We start from the raw sequence: 22,669 nt of genomic DNA on the forward strand, positions 1-22,669 counted from the left end.
TGGCCAGACACGTTAAAGGGACCTTTCTGGTGTTCCTTTATTTAATCAATAAAGTCTGAGAGCAGACACAAGAAGGTTTAAAACTATTCAGGTTCTAATCAATCTTGATCAGTTTCTTGGAAAATTGTATAATGGACCACTTTTGTCTGCACAATGCCTCATTCTGCTCTCGTCTACTTTCTGTCTGTCTTTTTGTCTTCCCATCTCTCATTTGTCCCTTTCTTCCTCCACAGTGACTATAATGGGATCTGACAGGATATTGTAACCTCGAGCAACCTCCTGTCCAGACAGCAGGAGCAGCAAAGATGGAGCAGAGAGACAGAGGGAAAGAAGGAGAGAGTTAAAGGGGGAGAGAAACCCCAGACAGACGCACACACACACGCACACACACGCACACATACACACACACACACACACATCATCAGAGCATCTTTTCTCTTTCATCTCATCTTTTTCATCCTCTCTGTCCAGTGCTCACCTGACTGGCTTGTAGTGAAATTGATGCTTGTGTATCGCGCTGGAAAAGGGCTCAAAGCTGAGACCTCATTCATGGCTTGCACCTGTCAACACGAAGAACACACAGATGTGACATTTGAAGCTTTTTTCTATTAACTTTTATGACATGCTTTTGTGTTTGAGAAACAAAGCGTGGCACATGCAGCTGTGTCGGCCAGTCAACAAACACGAGTAGATGGGGAATATCTGCCCATTATGAATAAGAAATAAGCTATGACTTAGTTGAGCTACTCCAAGCTCAATAATAAATGTTACTGTGTATTTGCTGATGTGGAGCTTATGGAATAAAAGAGCGCAGAGAACCAGCCTCTTCTGTGGATCCAAGAAGTTCCTTTAAACAACTTCCAACTGGCACCACTGGTTCAGTACAAACATTCACCAGCAACCCAGAAGTGCAGAAGAGCAGTTTCAATCAGTGGCTACTGTAAAATCAACTCTAATGGACAATTTAGACAATTTACAAGCTGGGAAGTGTTTTTGTGCCTTTAACAGACAGTTTTCCACAGTACCTGTATGAGATAAGTGACTCTGGTCAGCAGGTTGTTAAGGGTGACCTTGGTTTGTTTCAGGTTCGTCTGGGAGGGGCTGAAAGTGACGCCCTCCCCACACCAGGAGCACATCGCCGGGTTGGTGAAGGTGGCTGAGGGGCAGATGCGACACACCACCCCGTACCACACTTCGCTGCGGCCTCCCATGTCCACCGGAGGGCGCCACCTCAAGGACACCCCGCCATCACCGCTCTCGTACTCCCAGGACAGAGAGACGGGAGCAGATGGAGGAGCTGTGGAGGAAACAGAGACACAGAGAGAAGGGAAGGCTTTGACATACATAATGTAGGCGGTAGACACTTAGTGTGAAGCATCTGCTAAAAAGTTTAAGATATGAAAGAAGCTGCATGCTGGCAAAGACATTTAACCATGTAAAGTAATGGAAAGAACTTTATAAAACAAAGTTTGGCAGCGACACAATTTAAGCTGAGTGAGCAGAAACTAAATACTTCACAGTTTTTTTTTTTTTCTGCAAGGGGAATTAAATGTCCATTATATTGTGCTAAAATAAGAGGATGGATTCCGGTCACTGACTGTACTTCTCGGTTCTCACAGTCTCAGTAAATGACAAATGACCAATGAGGCCCCTTGAACACCTCCCAGAGAGCCAGGCGAAAACAAACAAACCAACAAAGCTCACTTGTGCAGGCAGAAGAGTTGGCATCATTCGCTGACCGATAAAAGCTGCTGCGACATTCACACACACTCGATCCCTCCTGGCTGGTTCTGCTGTTGGAGGGACACACCGAGCAGGGAACAGAACCCGAGACGGACTTGAAGTAGCCCACTGGACAAGCTGCAAAGAGACACGAAGAAACACAAGGAGGCTGTGGTTCATTCTCAGTTAAGAATCAAATAAATAAAGTGATCAGTGTTGACACTGAATCAGTGGTATCCAGTACTGTGCCATGTAGGAGTCTGCAGGGTTTCAAGGCTATATAACACTGTCTCTCTCTGCTGGTTTCACTGACCACCGTAACACATCTTCATTCACAGAAAAAAAAGATCAGAAGAGACACTGAAAAACAAATAAAGCAAGGTAAAGCTTGAGCCTGAAACAACAGAGTCAGTAAGTGTGATAAAAGTAAAACTAAAACCAAACTAAACCTGCCAGCATTTTTAAAGTGCTAGTATCAGAAGGAGAGTTTGACAGCAGTTGACAAAGCTATCTTAACTCAAGGTCCATTTCAGCGCTAGCTCTGAAACCGAATCATGCAGGTGGAGTTTGCTCAGTTGTCCTGGAACTGCAGATGTAGATCATGGAAAATTTGAGGATATACTTCTCCATGACATGTTGGTCGAAAGTATGAGAACAAGCGAGCCGCTGGATTGTCAGATAAGATTGTCGGTAGTTTGGTTCACTGATAAGGAAATGTGTAAATAAACAGTGTGTAAAGATGAAAAGATACATAATAAATGAGGAGGAAATGCACTGATTATACCATTAAAAAGTAAAGAAAATCATAAACAAAATGTTTTCCACATTTAATATAATTGCCAGTGAGCAGAGGACCATCTTTGAACTCCAATGAATTGGCAGTATTTTGTGAAATACACAGTTTGCGTGCTTCCAATTTGTCCTGTTTTACTGTTTGGTTCATTGTGTCCAGGACAAAGTCAAACACCAGAAGCTATTTTTGGGAAAAGCATCAATTTCAGCTTGGCTTGTGGTTCCCTTTCAGTCAAAAGTTCATCTAAGACATGGCGGTCTGTTGTTTGTTGTTGGTTTTGTCCAGCACAGTCATTTACTGTGTTTACAGAGGAAGTGGCCTGTGTTAGCACAGAGCAGCAAAAGTTCAAAATGCATCAGTACATACATCAGTGTTTCAGAGAAATAAATTGACTTTAAAAAAAAAAACCTTTAGAAAACAAGATAAGAAATCCCTAGTACAGTAAATATGAAGCAACACTTGGCAGCTGATTAGCATAGCTTAGCACAAAAACTGGAAAAAGAGAAACGGCTAGGCTAGTCACTGTGTGTCATTTTCACATTTCGTTGTTTGTATGGACCAAACAAATAGAGATATAGCGTGTTAAATAGTGAGCTGGTTTTGTTAGCGTCGGACATAGCCAGGCTAGCCATTTCTCCCTGTTTCCAGTCTGTGTGCTAAGCTAAGATAACCAACTGCTGGTTGAAGCTTCATGTGTTTTATCCTCGTCTGACTATAACAATTAGCATGATGGGTTCATTCTCGACCTTGGGAGCAGTATGAATGACAAAATAATGTCAACTCCACTTAAAAGCTAGTTTTTCTGAGCTTTCAGCTGCTGCTTTTTGACAGTCTTCATCAGCAAATAGAGCTGGCTCAAGCATGGGATGTGGGTCATAGCTCCAAAGCTAGTAAACAGATGTTGAAGTTGAGCTGAAGTGTCACATATCGTTGCTGTCCTGTGAAAACTATGTATCTCCAACATGTCACATTTCTGGTGAAGAGTAGAAGACGGGCTAGCAGTTTCCCCCTTTTTCCATTGTTTGTGCTAAGATAAGCTAACCAGCTGCTGGATTTTGCCTTGCGTTCAAAGGGCAGACATGAGAGTGGTATCAATTGTCTCATCTAATTTTTAAATGTATTTTCCAAAATGTCGAACTCTTGCAGTAAGAAGTGTGATAATTTTCTCAACCCATAAAGGAAACTTTAGTCTATCAGCTTATGACCAAAAGTAATTTTCACTGGACAGCAACCAAATGCATATTTACTGCCTAATGTAACAGGGACTGGAGCAGAAACTCAATAGGAATTACATTAATAATAAAGCATGATCATCTTGAAATCAAGTAAAAGTCAAAGCGTACATATATTCCTCTCTCTCCCTCTCTCTCTCTCACACACACACACATTGAAAATACCATTTGAACCTGCGGGCTGTTATCCAGTTTAACGGTGGAAAATCTGTGAAATGTGCCAATTGTTAATGTCAACAGCAGGACAGTTGAGCACTGAGGTCAAGGTAACACACACTTCACTCCATGCTGCTGCCTGCCAGAGCCTCGAGTGCTCATCCTGAGCAGGACTATGAGAACATTGAGAGTAGTGCCTCCGGGTTGGTCTGCTGCCATTTTCACACTGTGTCTGTGTGTGTGTGTGTGTGTGTGTGTGCGCCTAAAGCAGTGTCAACTAAAGGTTGCATCGTTCAAAAAGAGGTCTCTTTGACTGTAGGCTAAATGTAGAATGTGTGTATATCTTGACACAGTGAGGCTTTCTTGTACCTGTGAGTGTGTAAATGGCACACCTGACCCAGCAGCTGAAAGAAGGATCCTCTCATATGTTTTTAAACAGAGTAAACATACTCCCAGAGTTGGAGGACGAGGGAGGATGTGTGTGTGTGTTCTTTATAGTCAGTGGGCGTGAACCCCTCACCTTATTTATATAACCCTGTCAAGAAGATGAAGCACGTCTCAAATTTGACATGTCGCATACGTGTGTGCGGATGCATGGGCGTATACTCGATGGTGCCGGGGCAGCGTGGGAGTAGAAGATAAGAAGGCGAGAAGCGAAGGAGGGAAAGAATAAAGAGATAAAAGGCTTTCTGTGTTCTCACTTGTCTCAGAGAGCTGACTTTGCTTTCAAACAGGTGTGAAGAGGGAAAAATGGAGATGAGAGAGAAGTAAAAGCATGTTGAGGGACCACAGAGGGAGAATAAACCAGAAAAAGGGGAAGAAGTGAACATGGACATGGAGGACCCAAGACAGTTGTAGGATGAACAGTAGGATTATGTATATGAGCGCCAGATGATGGTGAAAACTGAGGGAACAGAGAAGGAAAGAGGAGAGCAAAGGATCCTCCTTCCTCCATCTTTTATGTCCCCGCTGCACATTACCAGACGTGTTCTCTTACAGCTCTGACACGAAACATGACTTTGCTACAAAGCCGCAACCCCCTCCTCCCCTCCTCCCACCCTCATCCACCTGATCACACCAGCCAATGAGAACTCAAGCCCTCTGCCCTCTCACTTGATCTGCAACTTCCCCCCTCCCCCCGCCCCGGTGACATCCATCCATCCATCTTTCACTCTGTCTCCCAGCTAGAAAGTTGACAGTTCATGGCCAATATGAACAGACACACACATGCTTTTACATCAGTACACTCGGGGGAGTAAAAAGAGAGGAAGGAGGAGAGGAGGAAGTGAAGAAGAGAGGAGTTACAGTGAGCTGACAAACAGACATGAGTGTTGTGGTGTATTACAGTAACGAAGACAAGTATGAGCAATGCATGCTGACTGAATCAACTCATTAATAAGTTGATTTAGTTAATAAGTTTCATTTATCTAATCTTAATTAGTCTTCAAGCTTCACTCGCAGATTTTGAGAGCTACTGATGACTGGAGTCAAATTAATTGCAAGTGAAAAAATACTTCAAGAAACCTGATTTTAAGAAGGAAAAACTAAGAGATATTGTAGTCATGAGAGGACATAAATCAAAAAGACAGAACATAAAAAGAAGATATATCTATATGTATATAGGTGAGGGAAAAGGATTAGTTCAGCAAAGGCTACATTGAAATAAAATTGAATCATGTAAAGAAAAAAAATAAGTCTGATTGAAAACTGAAATTAATTTCTGAAGAGATAAACAGAAATAGAAAACAAAGGCAGCACTGAGGTGAGTAATTTGATGTTAACATAATATGTTGGTATGTAGATCTCTGACCCAATTTCTCTCTTTTTCTCTTCCTCTCTCTGTTTCATGCACTCATTCCCTCTTTTGGCTCCCAGCATAATCTCTCTCTCTCTCTCTCTCACACACACACACACACACACACACACACATAAGCTCGGTCACAGATGCGACCACACAACAGGAGAGATGGGTACACATGGTTCCAACGGTAAATGCCTTCCTCTCCATCCTTCATTTTCTCCACGTTGTGTCGTTCAGTGCAGCCTGGAAGCAGACAGACTGAACTATACGTGCTTTAATATCACCCATTTCCATACATGCCCCAACAGCACGTGACTGTATGTAAAAGCAAGTCATCCTTTGTTGGCTTTCCTCATATAATGAGCAGCTTTTCACAGCGCATGTACTATACTGTAGCAAAAACTGAAAATAATTCACTCTCCAGCACATATTTCACAACATTATCGCACAATATTGAATCCCACAGCATCTTTTAGTCAAATCTACTGGTAAATGTTTATGAAAATCTTAATGAAAAAAAGACATTAATATCGCAAGTTCCAGTCTCCACTTACAGATAGGAGATTATTTAAGAGAAATTATACTTGCTGTAGGTGGAGCAGTAATTTATATATATATATATATATATATATATATATTTATAAGCTGTCACACCTTACTAACCCTTCAGCAGTTTATAATTTTCAGTTGCAGACTCGTTTTTTCCTTTGTATGCTGCTTTTTTCCTGCACCTACCCAACTGAGGTTTGATGAGCACATTTTTCACCGTGTTCAACTGGACCGTGGTTACCACTGAGGACAGTGAGATCACATCCTCATCATTGTTTCCTTGAATTTGGTAATTGCAAGAATGTGATGTTGAGTTTTCATTCAACAAATTACAGACAAATTAGGAGTCAGTCTGATTTTGGCCACTTCGGGGCAGTGGAAACAAGGTACGAACATTGACATAGCATCGAATTTGAAGCTGATATGTCGAACTTGTTAGCAAATTATTGCGTATTTAGACATCCGACAGTTACAGAAGAGCCTTATCATTATTTGGAGCTGTGTTTCTTGCCACCTGGCAAAGATAAGAAGATTAAGTTCTGTTTTTGGTCTCCTGAGGGAAACAACGTTCTCTTTAGCAGCTAAATGCTCCATTATGGTCACCAGCTTGCAACAAATGGTGCAGGATCCACTGGATCTGTTGACAGGTGTTACATCGACGGATCCCATTAATTTTCTAAGGAGAGCAGCAGTTCTGGCCACACGAGTTGACAAACCACTGAATTTGCATAATCACTACTTGACCTCTACTGCGTGTAAATGAGTGCTACCAGCGCAACGCACCGGGCTCGCGAACATCAGATCAAACTGTCAAAGTAGGCAGTGCTGATGCAAGATTCTGTTCCTGCATTGCCTATTTTTCACTTCAGAAGTTTTCAGAAACATATTTTAGCGACTTGACTTCAATATTTCGAATATCCTGTCTACCGCTCTGGCTTCAAAAACATCTCCACTAAAACAAGCTTGAATAAAAAAGTCAATAGTCGTATCATTACACGGGATCATCATTGCTCTGATGATCCAGCAGGCTCAATAAAATTGACGACACAGAGTTTTGCAGTGTTCAGCTGCATTTGTCATCACCGGGCTACACCCACACAGCCATGTCCAGCCACCAGTCAATACCATATCTCATCTATCATTTCAACCAACTGTGTGGAAACTTGACCTTTATTAATAGACTGGAAAAGCAACCAAATACCAACAAGTGGCAATAATACATGACGACATACGACAGTGGGAAACAATTCTGAGGAATAATGCACAACTGGAATGAAAAATGGTACAAATCTGATTCTACTGTCTGCTTTAGGGAAGACATTAATGCTGTTTGGTGAAATGTGCCTTTTTGGGATCAGACTCAAAATTGTACCACACTTGTGCTTTTACTTCCTCCCCTGACCAAATGTGGGAAACAACCGCATAGCCTAAGGATAGTTAGTGGATGTGTCTGCGCTAAGAGTGAGCGCTGTGGGTGACAAATCAGGACAAACAGACATGCTGAATATTTCACTGTCAGTTACACGCCACAGAAGATACCAACATACTTAAAAATGAACTCAAAGCCCATTTGAAGATTCGGCACTAATCCTTGTCCCAAATCCTCGAGAGTGGATTAATATTGATTAGGAATCAGAGATAAGAGCTTGTCTGATGATGCACTGCCAGCTCAGACCGGCTCGGGGAGCCCAGAACTAAAGGAATGTTTCATGTTTGGCTGAACAGGTGTAATTGTGTCTCATGCTCAGTTGTGTTTCCGCCTGTGCAGCCCGCCTCTCCATCTCTCTTGTGGCATGCAAACGTCAAAGGAGGGAAAACATCCTTCTGTTTCTTGGTAGAAAAATAAAATAACAGCAGACGGCTGCTGCTTGTCATCTGCCTCTTTATCATTTTTCAAAAGAGTTTTTTTTCCCAAACTGAGCTTTGAATATTACAGCGGTCGTGTAAAAGCTTTTAGACTTGCTTGTGATAAACAGTTATAAATAATTAAGGAAAGATCTTTTAATGTCTGTCTGCCAAAATGCCGGCTGTGTTTTTTTAAGTGTTTGATGTCTCAGTTGGCACCTTCATTTATCATCAGTCCAAATGGTGGGGTGTTGTTGTGGTGATTCTGAATTATCAGAATAATCAGGCGTCACACATGTAGTAGATTAACAGGCGACTGTAAAGTTTTCACACTAGTTTCTCTCAAGTGTTGTTGTCATTTCTAGTGATTCATTTTAATTTCAAACAGACAGGATCCTATGAAAATCGCACAATCAAGTTCTTATTACATGCTTTAACGGCCCTGAAAACCTTGGTTAATTCATGTGGCATATTTCTGTATTCTTTTTACTGTGCTGTTTTCACAGGTTTCAAGGTGATGACATGTATATATAGGATGTAGGATTCATCCATTGGGGATCATGTATGTCTGGACAACATTTTGTGCCAATCCAACCAGTAGAATATGGGATATTTCACAGCAGTGAGAAAACTTTGACCTGTTGATGGGACTAGAAGTCATTAGGCTTCATCCTCTGGGGATCATGAATGTCTGTACTAAATTCTACAGTATTCTATGTAGTATAAGACATTTCCATCTCGACTAATGTCGTATGCCGCCTGGCAAAAAAGCGGCATTGCCATCCATAAAGCCGCACCACCATAGCTGCTAATAAGTGCCAGTCTCTTAGACAAATGCGTCAAATGTTAATGCTAGATGAAGGTATTATAAAAAGTAGTATGCATGAGAGTTTAGTCAATTTAATTCAACCTGTTTTTCAACCTGTCATTTCCATAAGAATCCACATTACAGAGGACCCTATGAATCTTAAAATAGAAAGCAATTAGAGCTGTGTGTAGTTAAAGGCAATCATTTAACACTGACTTTCATTTTCACTTGAGACTGAGGGGAGGACAGTCCACCCAAGAGTCCCTTTTTTGTCCCTAAAAATTATGTCTTGCTGGGCAAAGCTGCGTTGCCTGCAGTATTCTCAAATGGATATTAAATGGCATTAATTTACACTGTAGTGATTTACTTAAACAGAGAGAAGCCCAATACAGTTCAATGCAGTGGCAAAAAAAACCCATTGCAATTTGTACTCAGAGGGTGGTGGTTAATGTGCTAAATAATGTGTTTCTTGAAATGCATGTGGCTTAACATGACACATTTGCAGTAAGTGAAATAAATGTCAGTTAAGTTCTTGATAAAGTGTTTTATTTTTTTTTCCTCATAAGTGTTCGAAGTGCTGGCAGCAAAAAAACAATGAACATTTTGCAGAATTCCACAGTTCAGTGAAGTGCAGCCTAGAATTTACTCGCTATCATTAAATGTCCCTGGCGATAAATTCAAACGAATAAAAGGTACAAGTTCGAAAAGTTAAAGTTCGGTGCTCCACTTTCTGGTGAGAACGAGGAATAATAATCCTTGACGACTGCATCACCAGTTAACCATCTGCCTCTTTTCTCAACATTCCCAGGGAGCCAGAGAGGACAACAATATAATGATGCCAAACCACATCATTAGTCAGTGAAGTGATCAACAAAACATAATCATATGAGAGTTGGAACAAAAAGCCGGAGCAGCGTGGGCAACAATGTGTTTGATCATTCATAGACAGTCAGTGGAAGCCATAGCTTGGGCAGCTGAACAGTTTCGAGGGGTGATTTGTCAGTAAATATCAATCAAATGCAGACAAACACAAGTGGCGGGCCGAGTGCAGATGTAAAGCAAAAGAGCATGAACACATTTCACAGCTGACTTGGCAGGATTGGAGGATTAATTGTCCTGGAGTTAGTTAGACTTTGAGGGCCCCCATGCGAGGGAGCTGAGCAATTATGGCCACTGAAAATCCTGGTTGACGCCAGTTTTTCACTGTAATCCTGGCATTTAGAGTCATCAGACATATGTGGATGGAACGGAAAGCACGTATCGGCTTTACAGCGAGACACACGAGTGCGCACTCACACATTCACACACGAGAGACACGCGCGCCCATCCACTCGTTTCCCTTCGCGCCCTCGGAATTTCTTGCCCGCTCAGTTCTTTAAGTCATTAACTTGCATCCTCCTATCTTTCACTCTCCCCCCACTCCTCCCTGTTTCGCCTCCACTCCCCCTCGCTCCCCCTGCGGTTTCTGTCACTTGTTCACAGACGAGTGGCCATTACATCGCCATGACCTAAATGTGTCACATCCCTCTCACTGTGGCTCTCTCCCTCTCTTCCTCTCTCCCTTCTCCTGCTCTCTCCCTATATCCCTTCCTGTCCGTCTGGACATCTCTCAAATTTTTTCTACTTCTTTTGTCCCCTACTTAGAATCACTTTGAGAAGTGCAAACGCTGTTGACCGGTTTCTGCTGACCCTGTTATAGCTCTCAGCTGTGTGCTCTTCTATACATGTATCGCCTCTACTCTCCTGGTAAGTTCGCAGTAAATCATCAATATATAATACAGCAGCTCCGTAGCAGCTGTAGCACCTCCTGTATGTATGTCCGTAATATTCTATTGATGACAGACAATATGAGCAAATGCTACATCACTACAAATCTGCTGCATGGATACCGTACTGCATCTCTCCCTCCAATCTCATCCCGACCTGACCTGTCTGCCCTCGCTCCCCTCTGGTCTCTACATCAAGTATAGTTGTGTATCAGAGTGACAGCAGCTCCTTCTAGTATTGATCCAGACACATCACATCTCAGGAAATACCAAGAAGAGGACTGACAGGAAGTCAAGATTGGCCCAGAAAGTTGACTGATTTCAAGGATTTTTTATGGACATTTTAGTTCAAATGAGTTCTCCTCAACAGTCACTACTTTGTGCTTTTAAAGGGGAAATTTGCTAATTTAAGTCAGTGAACAGGCATCTCTCACATGGGGAAAAGTTAAATATTTCATCTGTCACAGTGTAAGCATGCAACAGGCCATGTGTTGTACAGCACCGGTCATTCATAAAATGCACTGTCCATCTGATCTACTGCATGTAGGGATTCCTTATCTGTCAACTAGAAATTGTCTGCATTGCTGTGCTGACACAAAATAGATAAAACTAACGATGAGTAGTGAAGAGAGGGTAGAGACAGAAGTAATGTGTGGAAGCTTTTGGATTGTCAGGCTTTTAAGGTAAGGCAGCAAGTGTGAACAGAGCATCAGTTCTACAACATACTTTAGGATTAGGCCACTGCTGTATTTGCGTTAAACTGAACAAATTAAATGTCTGCTCAAATTTGTTGTCTCAAACTTGGAGTTTTTAAAAACAAAGCTTTGAGCTTTGGCAAGTCAAGGCAATAACCCGAGTGATGTCATCATGGTATGTCAGTTTGGCAGGCAGGCAGGCGTGGCGGGTGTAATGAAAATACATTATCCAGTTGCATTATGGGAAGCGTAGGAGCCAGTGTTTTTAGAGCGAATATTAGAGAGGCTGGGATATCTCAGCCTCTGTTGCATCAATTTTGACCTTTCTTTACTTAAAATGTTACTTACAAGCCATGCAACTTCATCACCACCGACATACTGCAGCTACTCCACACTTAAAATCGAGAGGACATCAGGATTAGGAATCAAGCTGATCAGTTTTCCTCTGACATACCCAAGCAGGCAGATCCATTGAGGTTGGGCTCATAGCCTTCATCACAGACACATCCTCCGACGGGAACCATCCACTCTCCTTCAGCATTGCAGTGCATGCGAGGGGGCGTGCCTCCCTGTGCTTTGCTGTGGGGGACGCATGTGCCACCCACGGGAACTAAGGCAGTCGGCTCCGCCCCTGAGGGAGTGGCCGGGTAGGATGCCAAGTAGAGGCTGGTGGCTGGACAGCGCCGGTAGAAGATAGACACGCCCATGAGGGAAACACAAGCTCCACTGTCGACGATGGCCAGGACGAATCTGAAACAAGGGTCAGATGTTGAAGGTGGAGAACATTCAGAGCCCTGGGAGTACTGATGTTAGTATAACACAGCAGTAAAGCGTAGTGCGGTGACGATTACCCATTGCGTGTGAGTGGGGCAAAGCTGCGTGTCTTGATGTTGATTCGACTGTATCTGTTGGGCTGATACTGGTGAGGTGAACTAGGCTCCACCTTGGAGAAACTCTTATCAGCTGCGATGGTGTCGATCTTCACCCAGCCCTCCCTGGTCTCCTTCTCTCCGGTGGACGGCTGCAGTGAGTAGAGATCAGAGTGGACAGTGGAGGGAAAGATAATGAGCGGTCAAGAGAAGACAAAATAGCATGGAGAATGTGTGGTTGACAGGAAGGAAAGAAGTAAACATGGGGAAAATTATGGATGTTAAAATTAGCTGGGTGCATGTACAGTGCATTAAATCAAATGAACAAATCAGAAATAAGAGGGAAAATGACAAGATGAAAGACAAGCTCAGAGTTTTGCTGTATTTTACCCAGGCGCATGTATAATACGAGGTAGTTTAGTGAGAGCAGTAAAACATTGACTTAGATGTATGCGTCTCAGTGGGGGGTTCGTGCTCAAGTCCCTGCAAAGACTTTCAACGCTGCAGTACTTCCTGCTCTTCTGTGACTCTCCTCTGATTCCTCATCAGGCTTTGATTTGCATTTTTAAAAAGCATCTCACTTCCCCAAGGAGAAATGCATTCATCTACACAAATACTGCATCCCTCCCACTGTGACTGCGACTGCACATGTAGCTTAGGCAGTTCAGACTCGGTAGCTCAAAAGAAGAAAGAAAGAAAGAAAGAAAATTAAAAAACTCACTGACAACACATGAGGATAAGCAAATTTCCTGCAATAACTATAAAATGGTCACTGTCGTAAATCTTCTGCTTTAAAGATGTAATTAGAGGGACTGAAGTGACGTTTCTGGAGACCACAGTGGCACATTTTTGCATCTTGTAAACCATAATCCTCAACAAGTATGTACTTCACACCAGTGCAGCCAAAGGAGGCCATCAATCTCAGCTGTTTTTCTTAAGCACAACAATAATCAGGGTGATTATACAATTACTCCTTGTCATGAGATGATGAGAGGTTTTGCTGTTGTGGTGTAACATGGGCGTAACATCAATGAAAATCTCATTTTACAGCGCTTAACGATTCTGTCTAAAGGTTGTTGGCCTCGAGCGGTAATGAAAGAAACAGAATAATGAGAAACATAAGAGGAATGAGCCCTTGTTAAATTTGACTGTGATCAAACACACCTTAATCAAAGGATTTTAAATTTCCAGTTCGTCTGTTTCTATGAGCCGATGAAGACCACCGTAAATCCAACTGTGGCACCTTAAACTTTAACATTAATGCCTAATATAATGTCTTAAAGGGGCCAAATTTACAAAATGACTTTAAGGTATTACTTGTTTTATTCATATATTCATAGCTACATGGAGAAATATGTCTTTGCCATTAGTGGTATTCATCCAGTGTTAAGGTAGATTACATAGTGTTATTTGGGTGAAAACCTAGTTTGTGTGGTGCTACATGTTTTAATTTAGTGATGCATAAATCTCTATTTTGTAAGATAAACACCTTGCTTAAGTTTGGTTTTACAAAGAGCTGCTGCTGGAGTCTTCCAAAGCTGGATGGCCAGTGTTCACCAGTAGATAGAACTGTAATTTCAGTGTTAATTTACCCCTTCAGCTATGTTGCACACTGACCTGTTTTTGTCTCCCCATCTGATGGGGAAAAACATTTGACAGGTGAAGTAAATAGCTGGGAATGAGGGTCAGTTGCACTGCAATACAGTGGATTCAAACTGGGGGAAATGGCTTATCTGTGCTTGTCAGACTTGTGTCGACTGCAACTTGCTCCTACTCTTAACTCAACAGGATATTTGTAATGTAAATACCATATGGTAATTACATGGTAATTGCAATGGAGCGCATCCAGCGTTGTGTCTCACCTCAGCTACCCAGGTCCTCTCCAGCTCTCTCTGGGTGTCGGCTTGTTTGTAGAACAGGGTGAGCGTCTCTCGGCAGGTGGGGGAAGGCGATCGCAGGCTGGCGCAGTCACGCACTGAGAAACGCAACGTGACAAACACCCGTGGAGCAGAGTGGCGGTACAGGAAGGGCGTAGCCAACCAGTTGTCCTGCAGACGGGGATTCTGGTTGACGTTGCAGACCTCGAAGGTTCGTATGAGCTTCCCCCGGTCATCCAGGACACTGACCTCATCCCACTGAGAGAGACAGAAACAGTGTCACAAGCTTGTGTAAACTCAACTTTGTAAAAGAGAAACATGATGTTAATCAGGGAGCTCTGGAATCAACCTGTATAAACTGTTAAAACCCTGGTGTGTTTCTGGTCCGTCCACTGTGATGACGTTTCCTTATATTTTGAAATAGCAAAGTAAATATTGAGCATATCGCTGGTGCTGCTGACATGTGGGTCATGTCCTTTACTAACATCACACACTGATGTTTGACATCTTCATCCTTAGATAACAGTGTGTTTGTTTTGTCCCCATACAACACACACACACATTGAATCCACAATTGAAAATCTGTTCTTTATTGTTCCCAATGATGTAGGTCATCTCTATGTCCTTGTTACCCACAATAGACTTTCCACCATCTAATTAGGTAATCAATGATTATAAAACCAGAAGTTAATTAAACCACTAGAGCCATTAATTTAGAACATAACACATTTCAAGTGTTGCAGACAAAATTGTAATGATCCAGAGCTAATTTTATATATATTTTATATATATATATGTGTGTGTGTGTGTGTGGGTGTGTGGGTGTGTGTGTGTGGGTGTGTAGTAGGAATTAAAATGTATATATTACTGTTTTATGATTATGTGCACGCCACTATGTTCCACTGTCTTTTGTCTCAGTGTACAATGTGACACTTTTTAGCTTCTCGTGTGAAAATGTTCATCCAACGACAGGTGTGAAATGTTATCAAAGGCAAAGCTGAATGGGATTCCTTTGGCTCTTTAGATCAGATAGAGCTACGTATGAACAAACAAAGACCAACTGTGGATTAATCAAAGGACAATTGTTTTTCTCTGAGGGGGGTGAAATTCTCTGTGACACATGAGACTGCGTGTAGGAATATCTCTCAGCTCAACAAGTTCAGAGGTCTGTTTGCAAATGACTGAATGCTGCAATGAAGATGATCCTCTTGTATTTTCTGAGTCGTGCTACAATATAATGAGGTGAATGGAATTTTGTTTGTCCACATCCATGCTAGCAGCTCTATGAGGCCATGCTTTGAGCTAAGATGAAATCGACAACCTGCTGATTTTTACCACACAGGTTTGCTATGCTTAGTTTAGCATATTAGCATGCTTACATTTGCAAACACTTAACCAAAAGTAACATCATAAGTTTGAGTCTGCAGGTATTTTGTCATGAACAAAATTCTTTGACAAATTGAAATTTTGGCCAGATGATGTTGCAGTTACAGGAGCATCAAGTTCTTTTATCAAGTACAATTTATCCTGAGGGGAACATGATTGTCTGGACCAAGCTTCATGAGTATCCATCCAACAGTTGTCAAGACATTTCCCTCAAACCTTCAAATGTCATTGGGATACACAGTCAAGAACCATTCAATTCTGTAGTAAATCCCACAACCCATTAAGTAGATGTTTAGATATTTCACAGGATAAGATGTCGGTGGAGGAAAAGTCAGAGGATCAAAAAGAAATAATAAAAAAATGAAGGATTCATCCTCTGTGGCCCATGAATGTCTGCGTAAAATTTGATTGCAACCCAGCCTATAGTTGCTGACATACCTTAGGATGAACCTTAGCAGTGGACTGACCAACCAACAAATCAGCACTTCCATCCCCAAAGCTGAAAAATTTCAACACCAAGGTTTTTCAGAAAATATGTCTTGATTCCTCAGGATAACAGACAGAACACAATGGTTTTCAAAGGGACTATTTCTTTGGCACAAAGTATTCAGTATCCAGAGCAACGAACGCATTTCTGGTTTCAAACACATGTTGAATTCCTTCTATTCCATTGCATTGGGATGGAGGCGGACATGTCAGACAAATGTTTCAAACCCCCAGTTAAAAAAACAAACAAAAAAACAAATGTGTTTGCATGGCTAGACATGACAAGAAGAAAGAAAGGAAGTAGGTTTGGCCAGCAAAACACACAAACTAAAAGACAGCGATGGTATTTTCCACTTTAATATGTCAGCAGTGTAACGGAATGATATAACAAGGCATGGGAGGATATGAACATGTCATGTCATGGTGATCCTGGCCAAAATAATTTAAAAATATGCTTAAAACCCGTACAATGGCACTAAGACATACAGGAATCACTTTGCCTTTCATTTTGTTAAGAAACAAATCAGCGAAAAGAGCTGGATGGTGGTCGCAGAGATGGGAGTGCAAACTGGAGGTGTTGACGGTGCAGACAGCTTCCTCCTGCAGGTTCTGCAGGTGGGCACCTTCAGTTTGGGCTCAAAGTATTTCCAGACATCCGAAGTAACTGTGTTTTTGCGGCGGATGTAATGGGCGAGTCAAGCCTTCAGCCGAGGTGACAGGCTTCTGGGTTTGAAATGACTGGAAAGATGCAGGCTTCCACTTTTAGCAATTAAAAATAAATCAGGAAGTCATGCAGGACTGTAAATTAGGGAGCTAGACAGCTTTATGTGACAATATTCACAATTATCCCGATAATGGAAATTCACCACGAACACAGTAAATACAATGGTTCAGTTGCACGTGACATGTGGTTAGTTTTTCTCTTGCACCGGTTTGGCATTTGAATGTATCATTGTTCTCATGTGACGGGTGGCGGACACTTGTGTGTCTGACTTGTGGCAGCTGCTGTGTCATAAAATGAGCAGATTTTGTCATATTTTCGGGACTCTGAATACTTGCAGATGCACAAATGGATTTGGGCACGAGTTGTACCTTCGTCGAGAGAAAGGAGCAGCACAGAGACACGGCTCTGAATGAGACTCTGCCACATGAGTCGAAATGTAAATGTAGGCGCAGAGCTTAGTTTCACCAATTATACAGTACGATGCCTCCAGGGATGAAAAGGCTCTGCTTTAAGCTTGTGTAGCTCTGAGTGACAAGCAGGGCCTTTTTCTGTTGTAACACAGAGGAATTATGTATTAGGCCTCATCATCATTATTCTCCCTGCAACAATAGCAAGAGGACAAAAGGTCCTGACACCCTATCGGGATGCTTTTGGCGTGTGTGTGTGTGTGTGCGTTTCAGTGTTTGTGTATGTTCGAGCATCCCTGCGTGATCATGTCTCTTTCTCTGTGTGGTTCTGACAGCCAGTACGAACAAAAATCTTTGTGGCAACACACATGAGAGAGTGCATTTATATTTGGTCAAATTGGAATAATGATAAGATCAGTGAGCAGATAGAAAGTGTCTGAGGCGCTGTCAGTCTAATGGAGTGAAAGGGCACGTTTTCTCTCTCCCAGGCTGTGATTCACTCTCTGCCAGACTTGGGAATAAGGGGAATTGGATGGAGGGGACAACTGAGAGCACATGGTGGGATGGAGGGATGCAGTTGGGGAACAGGGTTAGAGAAAAGTGAGGAAATAGTAAGGAGAGTGTGTTTGTGTGTGTGTGTGTGTGTGTGTGTGTGTGTGTGTGTGTGTGTGTGACAGTGTGAGGTGGATGCAGTAAAAGCCTGACCATGTGGACTTTCAGGTACTGAGAGTAGCCGCTGGTGTCAGTTTGTGGCATTGCGTGCAGTTTTCTTCTGTACCTTTGTGAAAAAAAAATGCAGCATTCATTTGTTTTCTGACCCCAAACTAAACCCCCCCTTCCCCTCCTTCCTCTTGCCTCCCGCTCCCTTCCCTATTTCTCCCTCTGATTTTCTCCCTCCCTTACAAAGAAAGGAAGAGGGAGAAGAAAAAAAACGGGGCAGATTGGGGAGGAGGGGTGGTTGAAGCATCGGAAAGCAAAAAAAAAAAAAAAAAAAAAATAGGGACAACTCATCTTCATGATTTAATTTGAACCGAAATGCCAGAGAGCCAGAGAGCAATCTCTCCAGTGACAGAGGGCAGGGAGGGGCAGGGCCTCGAACACAACACACACACACAGAAGCACGAAGACGCAGGGAGGGACATGCACAGATACTCCAAGACATATGCATGTGCACACACACAAAGCAAACGCACAGTGGAAGAATAGCGAGTGGGAACAAGGGGAGGGAAAACAGCAAAGACTGCAGGAGGAAGTCGAGAGTCTGCCAGTTTGACACTGAAGGGAAATAGGGGGCAGAGATGAGATTGAGTTGGGGGATAAAAGGATGAATATGAAGCAGAGACCCACTGGCTCTGGGACTGTGAAGGGCAAAGGGAGGAAAGATTAAAAGAGAGAGAGAGAGAGAGAGAGAGAGAGTGAGAGGCAGAGTCAAAGCTTGTCAGTACATTAAAAGAATGGAAAGACGGCAAGAGAGCGAGAAGAAGCAGGAGGAGAGCGCAGTAAAGAATATCCACAGACCCTCAAGCAAAAGAAAAGATGGGATGTGAAGAGAAAAGTGAGGAAAGGGTTAAAAAAAGAACACACACACACACACACACACACAACTCCCCTCTTTCTCTCCCCCTCTCTTGGTCTGTCTTTCTACTTCTCTCAGCTTGATGCCCCGGGTCAAATAACCATATCTCCATCTCAGGAGCACTTCTCATCCAGGGACCACAGTGAAAAAAATAAAAAACTCATGCAGCGCACAAATGGATGGCCTCCTATTAGCAGCAGCCGTTGCGATTTACAAATACCTTGCACACAAGGCCCTAAAAATCAAACATTGTGTACAAGTATGGCCCAAAACTGGAGGCCAGACTGGGGTGATAATGGCAGCGCGTAAAAGTTATAGTTTAGCATTAAGTTGAGATAAAAGGCTTGATGTGAGCGTGTATGCTTGCCAGATGTTGGTTCGAGGCTACTGTATTTTCATTTGGTACTTTCTGAGCGGCCGGCATGTGAAATCCTGGTGGTCGGCTCAATCGTTTGTTAAAACTACCCAATATAAACGTAGCGTTGAGCTAATTTTATTTCATGGACTGTATTTCCTCCGCAGTAACAAGTACAAGCACTGTCCTCCAGTTTCTCACATTGTTTGACTGATTATCTCAAACATGATGACAATGAAGACAATGTATGTGTGTAATTATGAGCCATATTAGAACTGAACCACAATCACTCACAGATGAATGAATTTAACTGACCCGGGAGTTGACCCTAGCACAGTCACGCAAGTACACACACATGCACTCACACATGTAACCCCCTCCGCCACCACACAAACACACACACACACACACACACATATACTTACACAGCTCAAGGCGGTGCAACAACCTTAGATAAAAAGCAGCTCAAGAATGGGAGATCTATGGTTCAACCACTGCAATCTCCTCACAGATAGAGACCAATAGAAAAAAAGCATTTTAGCCCTCAAGGTTGTCTTATAGGCAAGGCGAGACCTTGCTCACTCTGAGGGTTGTGTGCCACCTGCCAAAAGCTCCACCAATCAATGTCAGATGGCAGACATTCTGCAAGATAATAACGCTGACCCCAACCCATAACTAAACATGACCATTCATAACCTTAGTCCTCATCCTGGAGCTGAGCTCTGTCATTGTCTGAATAGTGCAACTGTCTGCAGCAATGAGATGTCCCTGGCAGAAAAACATCAGAGGTGGTTTTATGGAAGCCTGCCGTTTATTTGAATCATTGCAATCAATGCAGCCTTGGAAAATGTGCCAGCTGCCGCAATGTATACTTCAGGGCTCATGCTCGACTTTGATGTGTTAGAAATGTGTCAACACGGTGGGAAATGCTTTGCATTAATTGTGCTGGCATCATTTAAAAAAGACTTTAAGGATTTGGACACGCGAGAGCTACAGAGCAGAGTATAGAGATCTGTTGGCGCGGTAAGTGTTTGTTTTTTGACAACCTGGCTAAGAAATGTAAACATTATGTTTATGTTGTATTATCATTATTATCATTATTAGGGCTCATTGAGATCAGTTGAGAAGCAAGAAAAGATTATTCATCATTCTTCAAGTCTTTTTTTCTGAATATACAGTACATTAAGTGAAATTGTCAATTTAATTAAATGACAAACACAATACACCAACATAATCATCTTTAACCTTATCAAATCTCAGCCAAAACTTCATAATTATTTTGATGATTGATAAATTGTTTAAGCAATTAGTTAATTACAAGTAAATTAATTAATAAGTAGTTTTCAAATAAAGCGATTTGAATACATCTTTGGCTCCAGGAAATGGTGATGAGCCCTTTTCACCATTATCTGACATAACCAAACAATTAATCAAGAAAACAATGAGCAAATGGATAAATAATGAAAATAAGCTTTCCCAACAGGACCATCTCTGTATAAACATTTGTTATATACAGTATTCTTGTGGTTAATCCCTTACAGACCAAAGCCTAACAAACAACGTGATTATAACCTTACACTTAAACAAAACCATGCGTAACATGTGTGCAACACATTTGAGTGGCCTCCCAACACGACTGCTTCGGTGCTCCAGCAGCTGGGAAGCACACTGACAGCGAGCTCCCCGCTTACCCCCGTGTCTGGATAGGTGGTCCAGCCCAGCTCTGACGTAGACTCTGTTGTGTCCAGCAGCATCACTGATAGGTAAGAAAGCAGAGACAAAGACAAGGTGTGAGAAAACAGACAAACAAGTCTGATGTTATTGATTGCTGCTCAACAGCTTGAACTTAAGGAGAGTGAGAGCTAAAAACACGGGAAGTGGCGGTGAAACAGAATTTGTAATCATCGGTCTCTCAAAGCTTGAGTCACAGATTCTGTGGCGCCATTAAGTGCCAACCCATGGATCTGCTCCAGTGATGCTGAAGCTGAGAGGAACTTTTAAAGCTTTTAAAATCAAACTGTCTTTCACAGGCGTTGCCCTATATTAGTTTTCACTGGCCGATGCCATTATTAACAGAACAGGTCGGGAAATGGCTAACATGACATCACGCTGGGGTTTGTTTTTGTTTTGCGTCTGATAAAATACTAATTATTACACATGGGAGGCATTTTTTTAGCACTTATTTTAAACACAAAATAATTGCTAGCAACTAAATAAATGTCCACATGTAATCAAAAAACTAAACAACAACTATTGAATGAAAAATAAAGTGCAGATTATCTCCAAACAACAGATATTGGCCAGCCGATTAATCAGTCCACCACTAGTCTTTTATCCTTTCGTTAAATAGCACAAGTGGTTGGAGCCGGTCTACTGTTGGAGGAACATGTCCAGGTTTAGTCCACAATTCTCTTTGATTTTCTCCCCCGTGCAATAAAATCAGGGAGGCTTCCAGCTGTGCACATCTGTCAAACCTAATAAATGATTCTGAGCGATGATGCATTTTGGCACAAAGTTCTGGTGTTTAAAAAAATTAAACTGATTGACCTGATGGGGCAACGTGATTAAAGGTCAAAATTCCCAACTTTAAAAGGCCATAACCGTTACTGTCATATTGTGTTGAAACTCAGCAAGCTGATGCTTCTTGCAGTTTGGCCCAGAGGGAACCTTCATCATTTCACAAGGGACGATATGTTCAGCGACGGTTTCCCCCTTTGTTTTAGGTTTTAGCAGACATTTGTTCATTTCCAATGATCTAGACTGAAAGCGCGAGAATAGCGTGACTTTTATGTTGGAGTGTATTTTCCCATAATTCTCTTTTAAGGTTTAAGTGCTTTAAAAAGCAAGCTGGCAAAGAAATCACACACACACACACACACACACAAAATGACTTTAATGCTGAGTGCTGCGTGCTGACACATGGCAGCTTCCCACACAAAACTGAAGCCCTTGAATTTTCCATTAGTATTCCAAAACTGTGGTGGCTGCCGTTTCTTCAGTCTGGCTCAGTCTGTGCTCGGATCTGCTGAGGAGACGCCGATTGAACGCAGGCCAAAGATTGTCATGCACACAGAGGTGGCGAAAACATCAGACTTTCTGTTTAGGATGCGCCCACAGATGGAGCTAATGGAGAAAAACACACAGTGCCTGATTTCATCAAGCACAACACTAATCACCTAAAGGGCTGTAGACACACACACACAGCATTGTGGAGAGGAGCAGCCATTCTCCCGTGTTTACAAATAAGTAATTCTTCTCATTGTTGTCATTCAATTTTTATGCTTTCGTTTCCATTTCATGTCACACAATCATTCACCAGAGAAAAGGAGGCTGTCTCCTCTTCCGCTCTCTGACAACCAGACAAAGAGCGACAGAAATATTTTATCGACATGATCATCACACGCGCAGGATGGGATTTGAAAAGGTGCCCTGTCTCGCCAAAACACCAGTGACCCATTGAGAGAGCCCAGTATTTATTTCTCAGGTGTGCAGGCTTGTGCGCACACTCTGCATCTCTCTGCCTGTCTGCCTCTTCACAAATATCAAATAAGAAAATGATATCATTTGTGGTTTATGACACAAATTCACCCCCACCTCTCTGTTCTCTGACTGTGCTGCAAAC

General features: G+C 42.3%; 1 protein-coding gene across 1 annotated transcript in view; it reads right to left on the reverse strand.

Moving 5' to 3' along the window:
• Positions 1 to 22,669, reverse strand: part of ephb6 (eph receptor B6) — a 36,254-nt gene that overhangs the window by 5,850 nt on the left and 7,735 nt on the right. Inside the window, exons 2-8 of the mRNA XM_041941899.1 lie at positions 20,739 to 20,803; positions 14,099 to 14,371; positions 12,219 to 12,388; positions 11,822 to 12,117; positions 1,705 to 1,860; positions 1,026 to 1,297; positions 479 to 560 (exon numbers count right to left, since the gene is read on the reverse strand). Of these exons, the coding sequence (XP_041797833.1) occupies positions 479 to 560; positions 1,026 to 1,297; positions 1,705 to 1,860; positions 11,822 to 12,117; positions 12,219 to 12,388; positions 14,099 to 14,371; positions 20,739 to 20,803 (1,314 nt within the window). The remainder of the gene's footprint in view (positions 1 to 478; positions 561 to 1,025; positions 1,298 to 1,704; positions 1,861 to 11,821; positions 12,118 to 12,218; positions 12,389 to 14,098; positions 14,372 to 20,738; positions 20,804 to 22,669) is intronic.

Source organism: Chelmon rostratus, chromosome 8, assembly GCF_017976325.1.
Source record: "Chelmon rostratus isolate fCheRos1 chromosome 8, fCheRos1.pri, whole genome shotgun sequence".
NCBI lineage: Eukaryota > Metazoa > Chordata > Actinopteri > Chaetodontiformes > Chaetodontidae > Chelmon > Chelmon rostratus.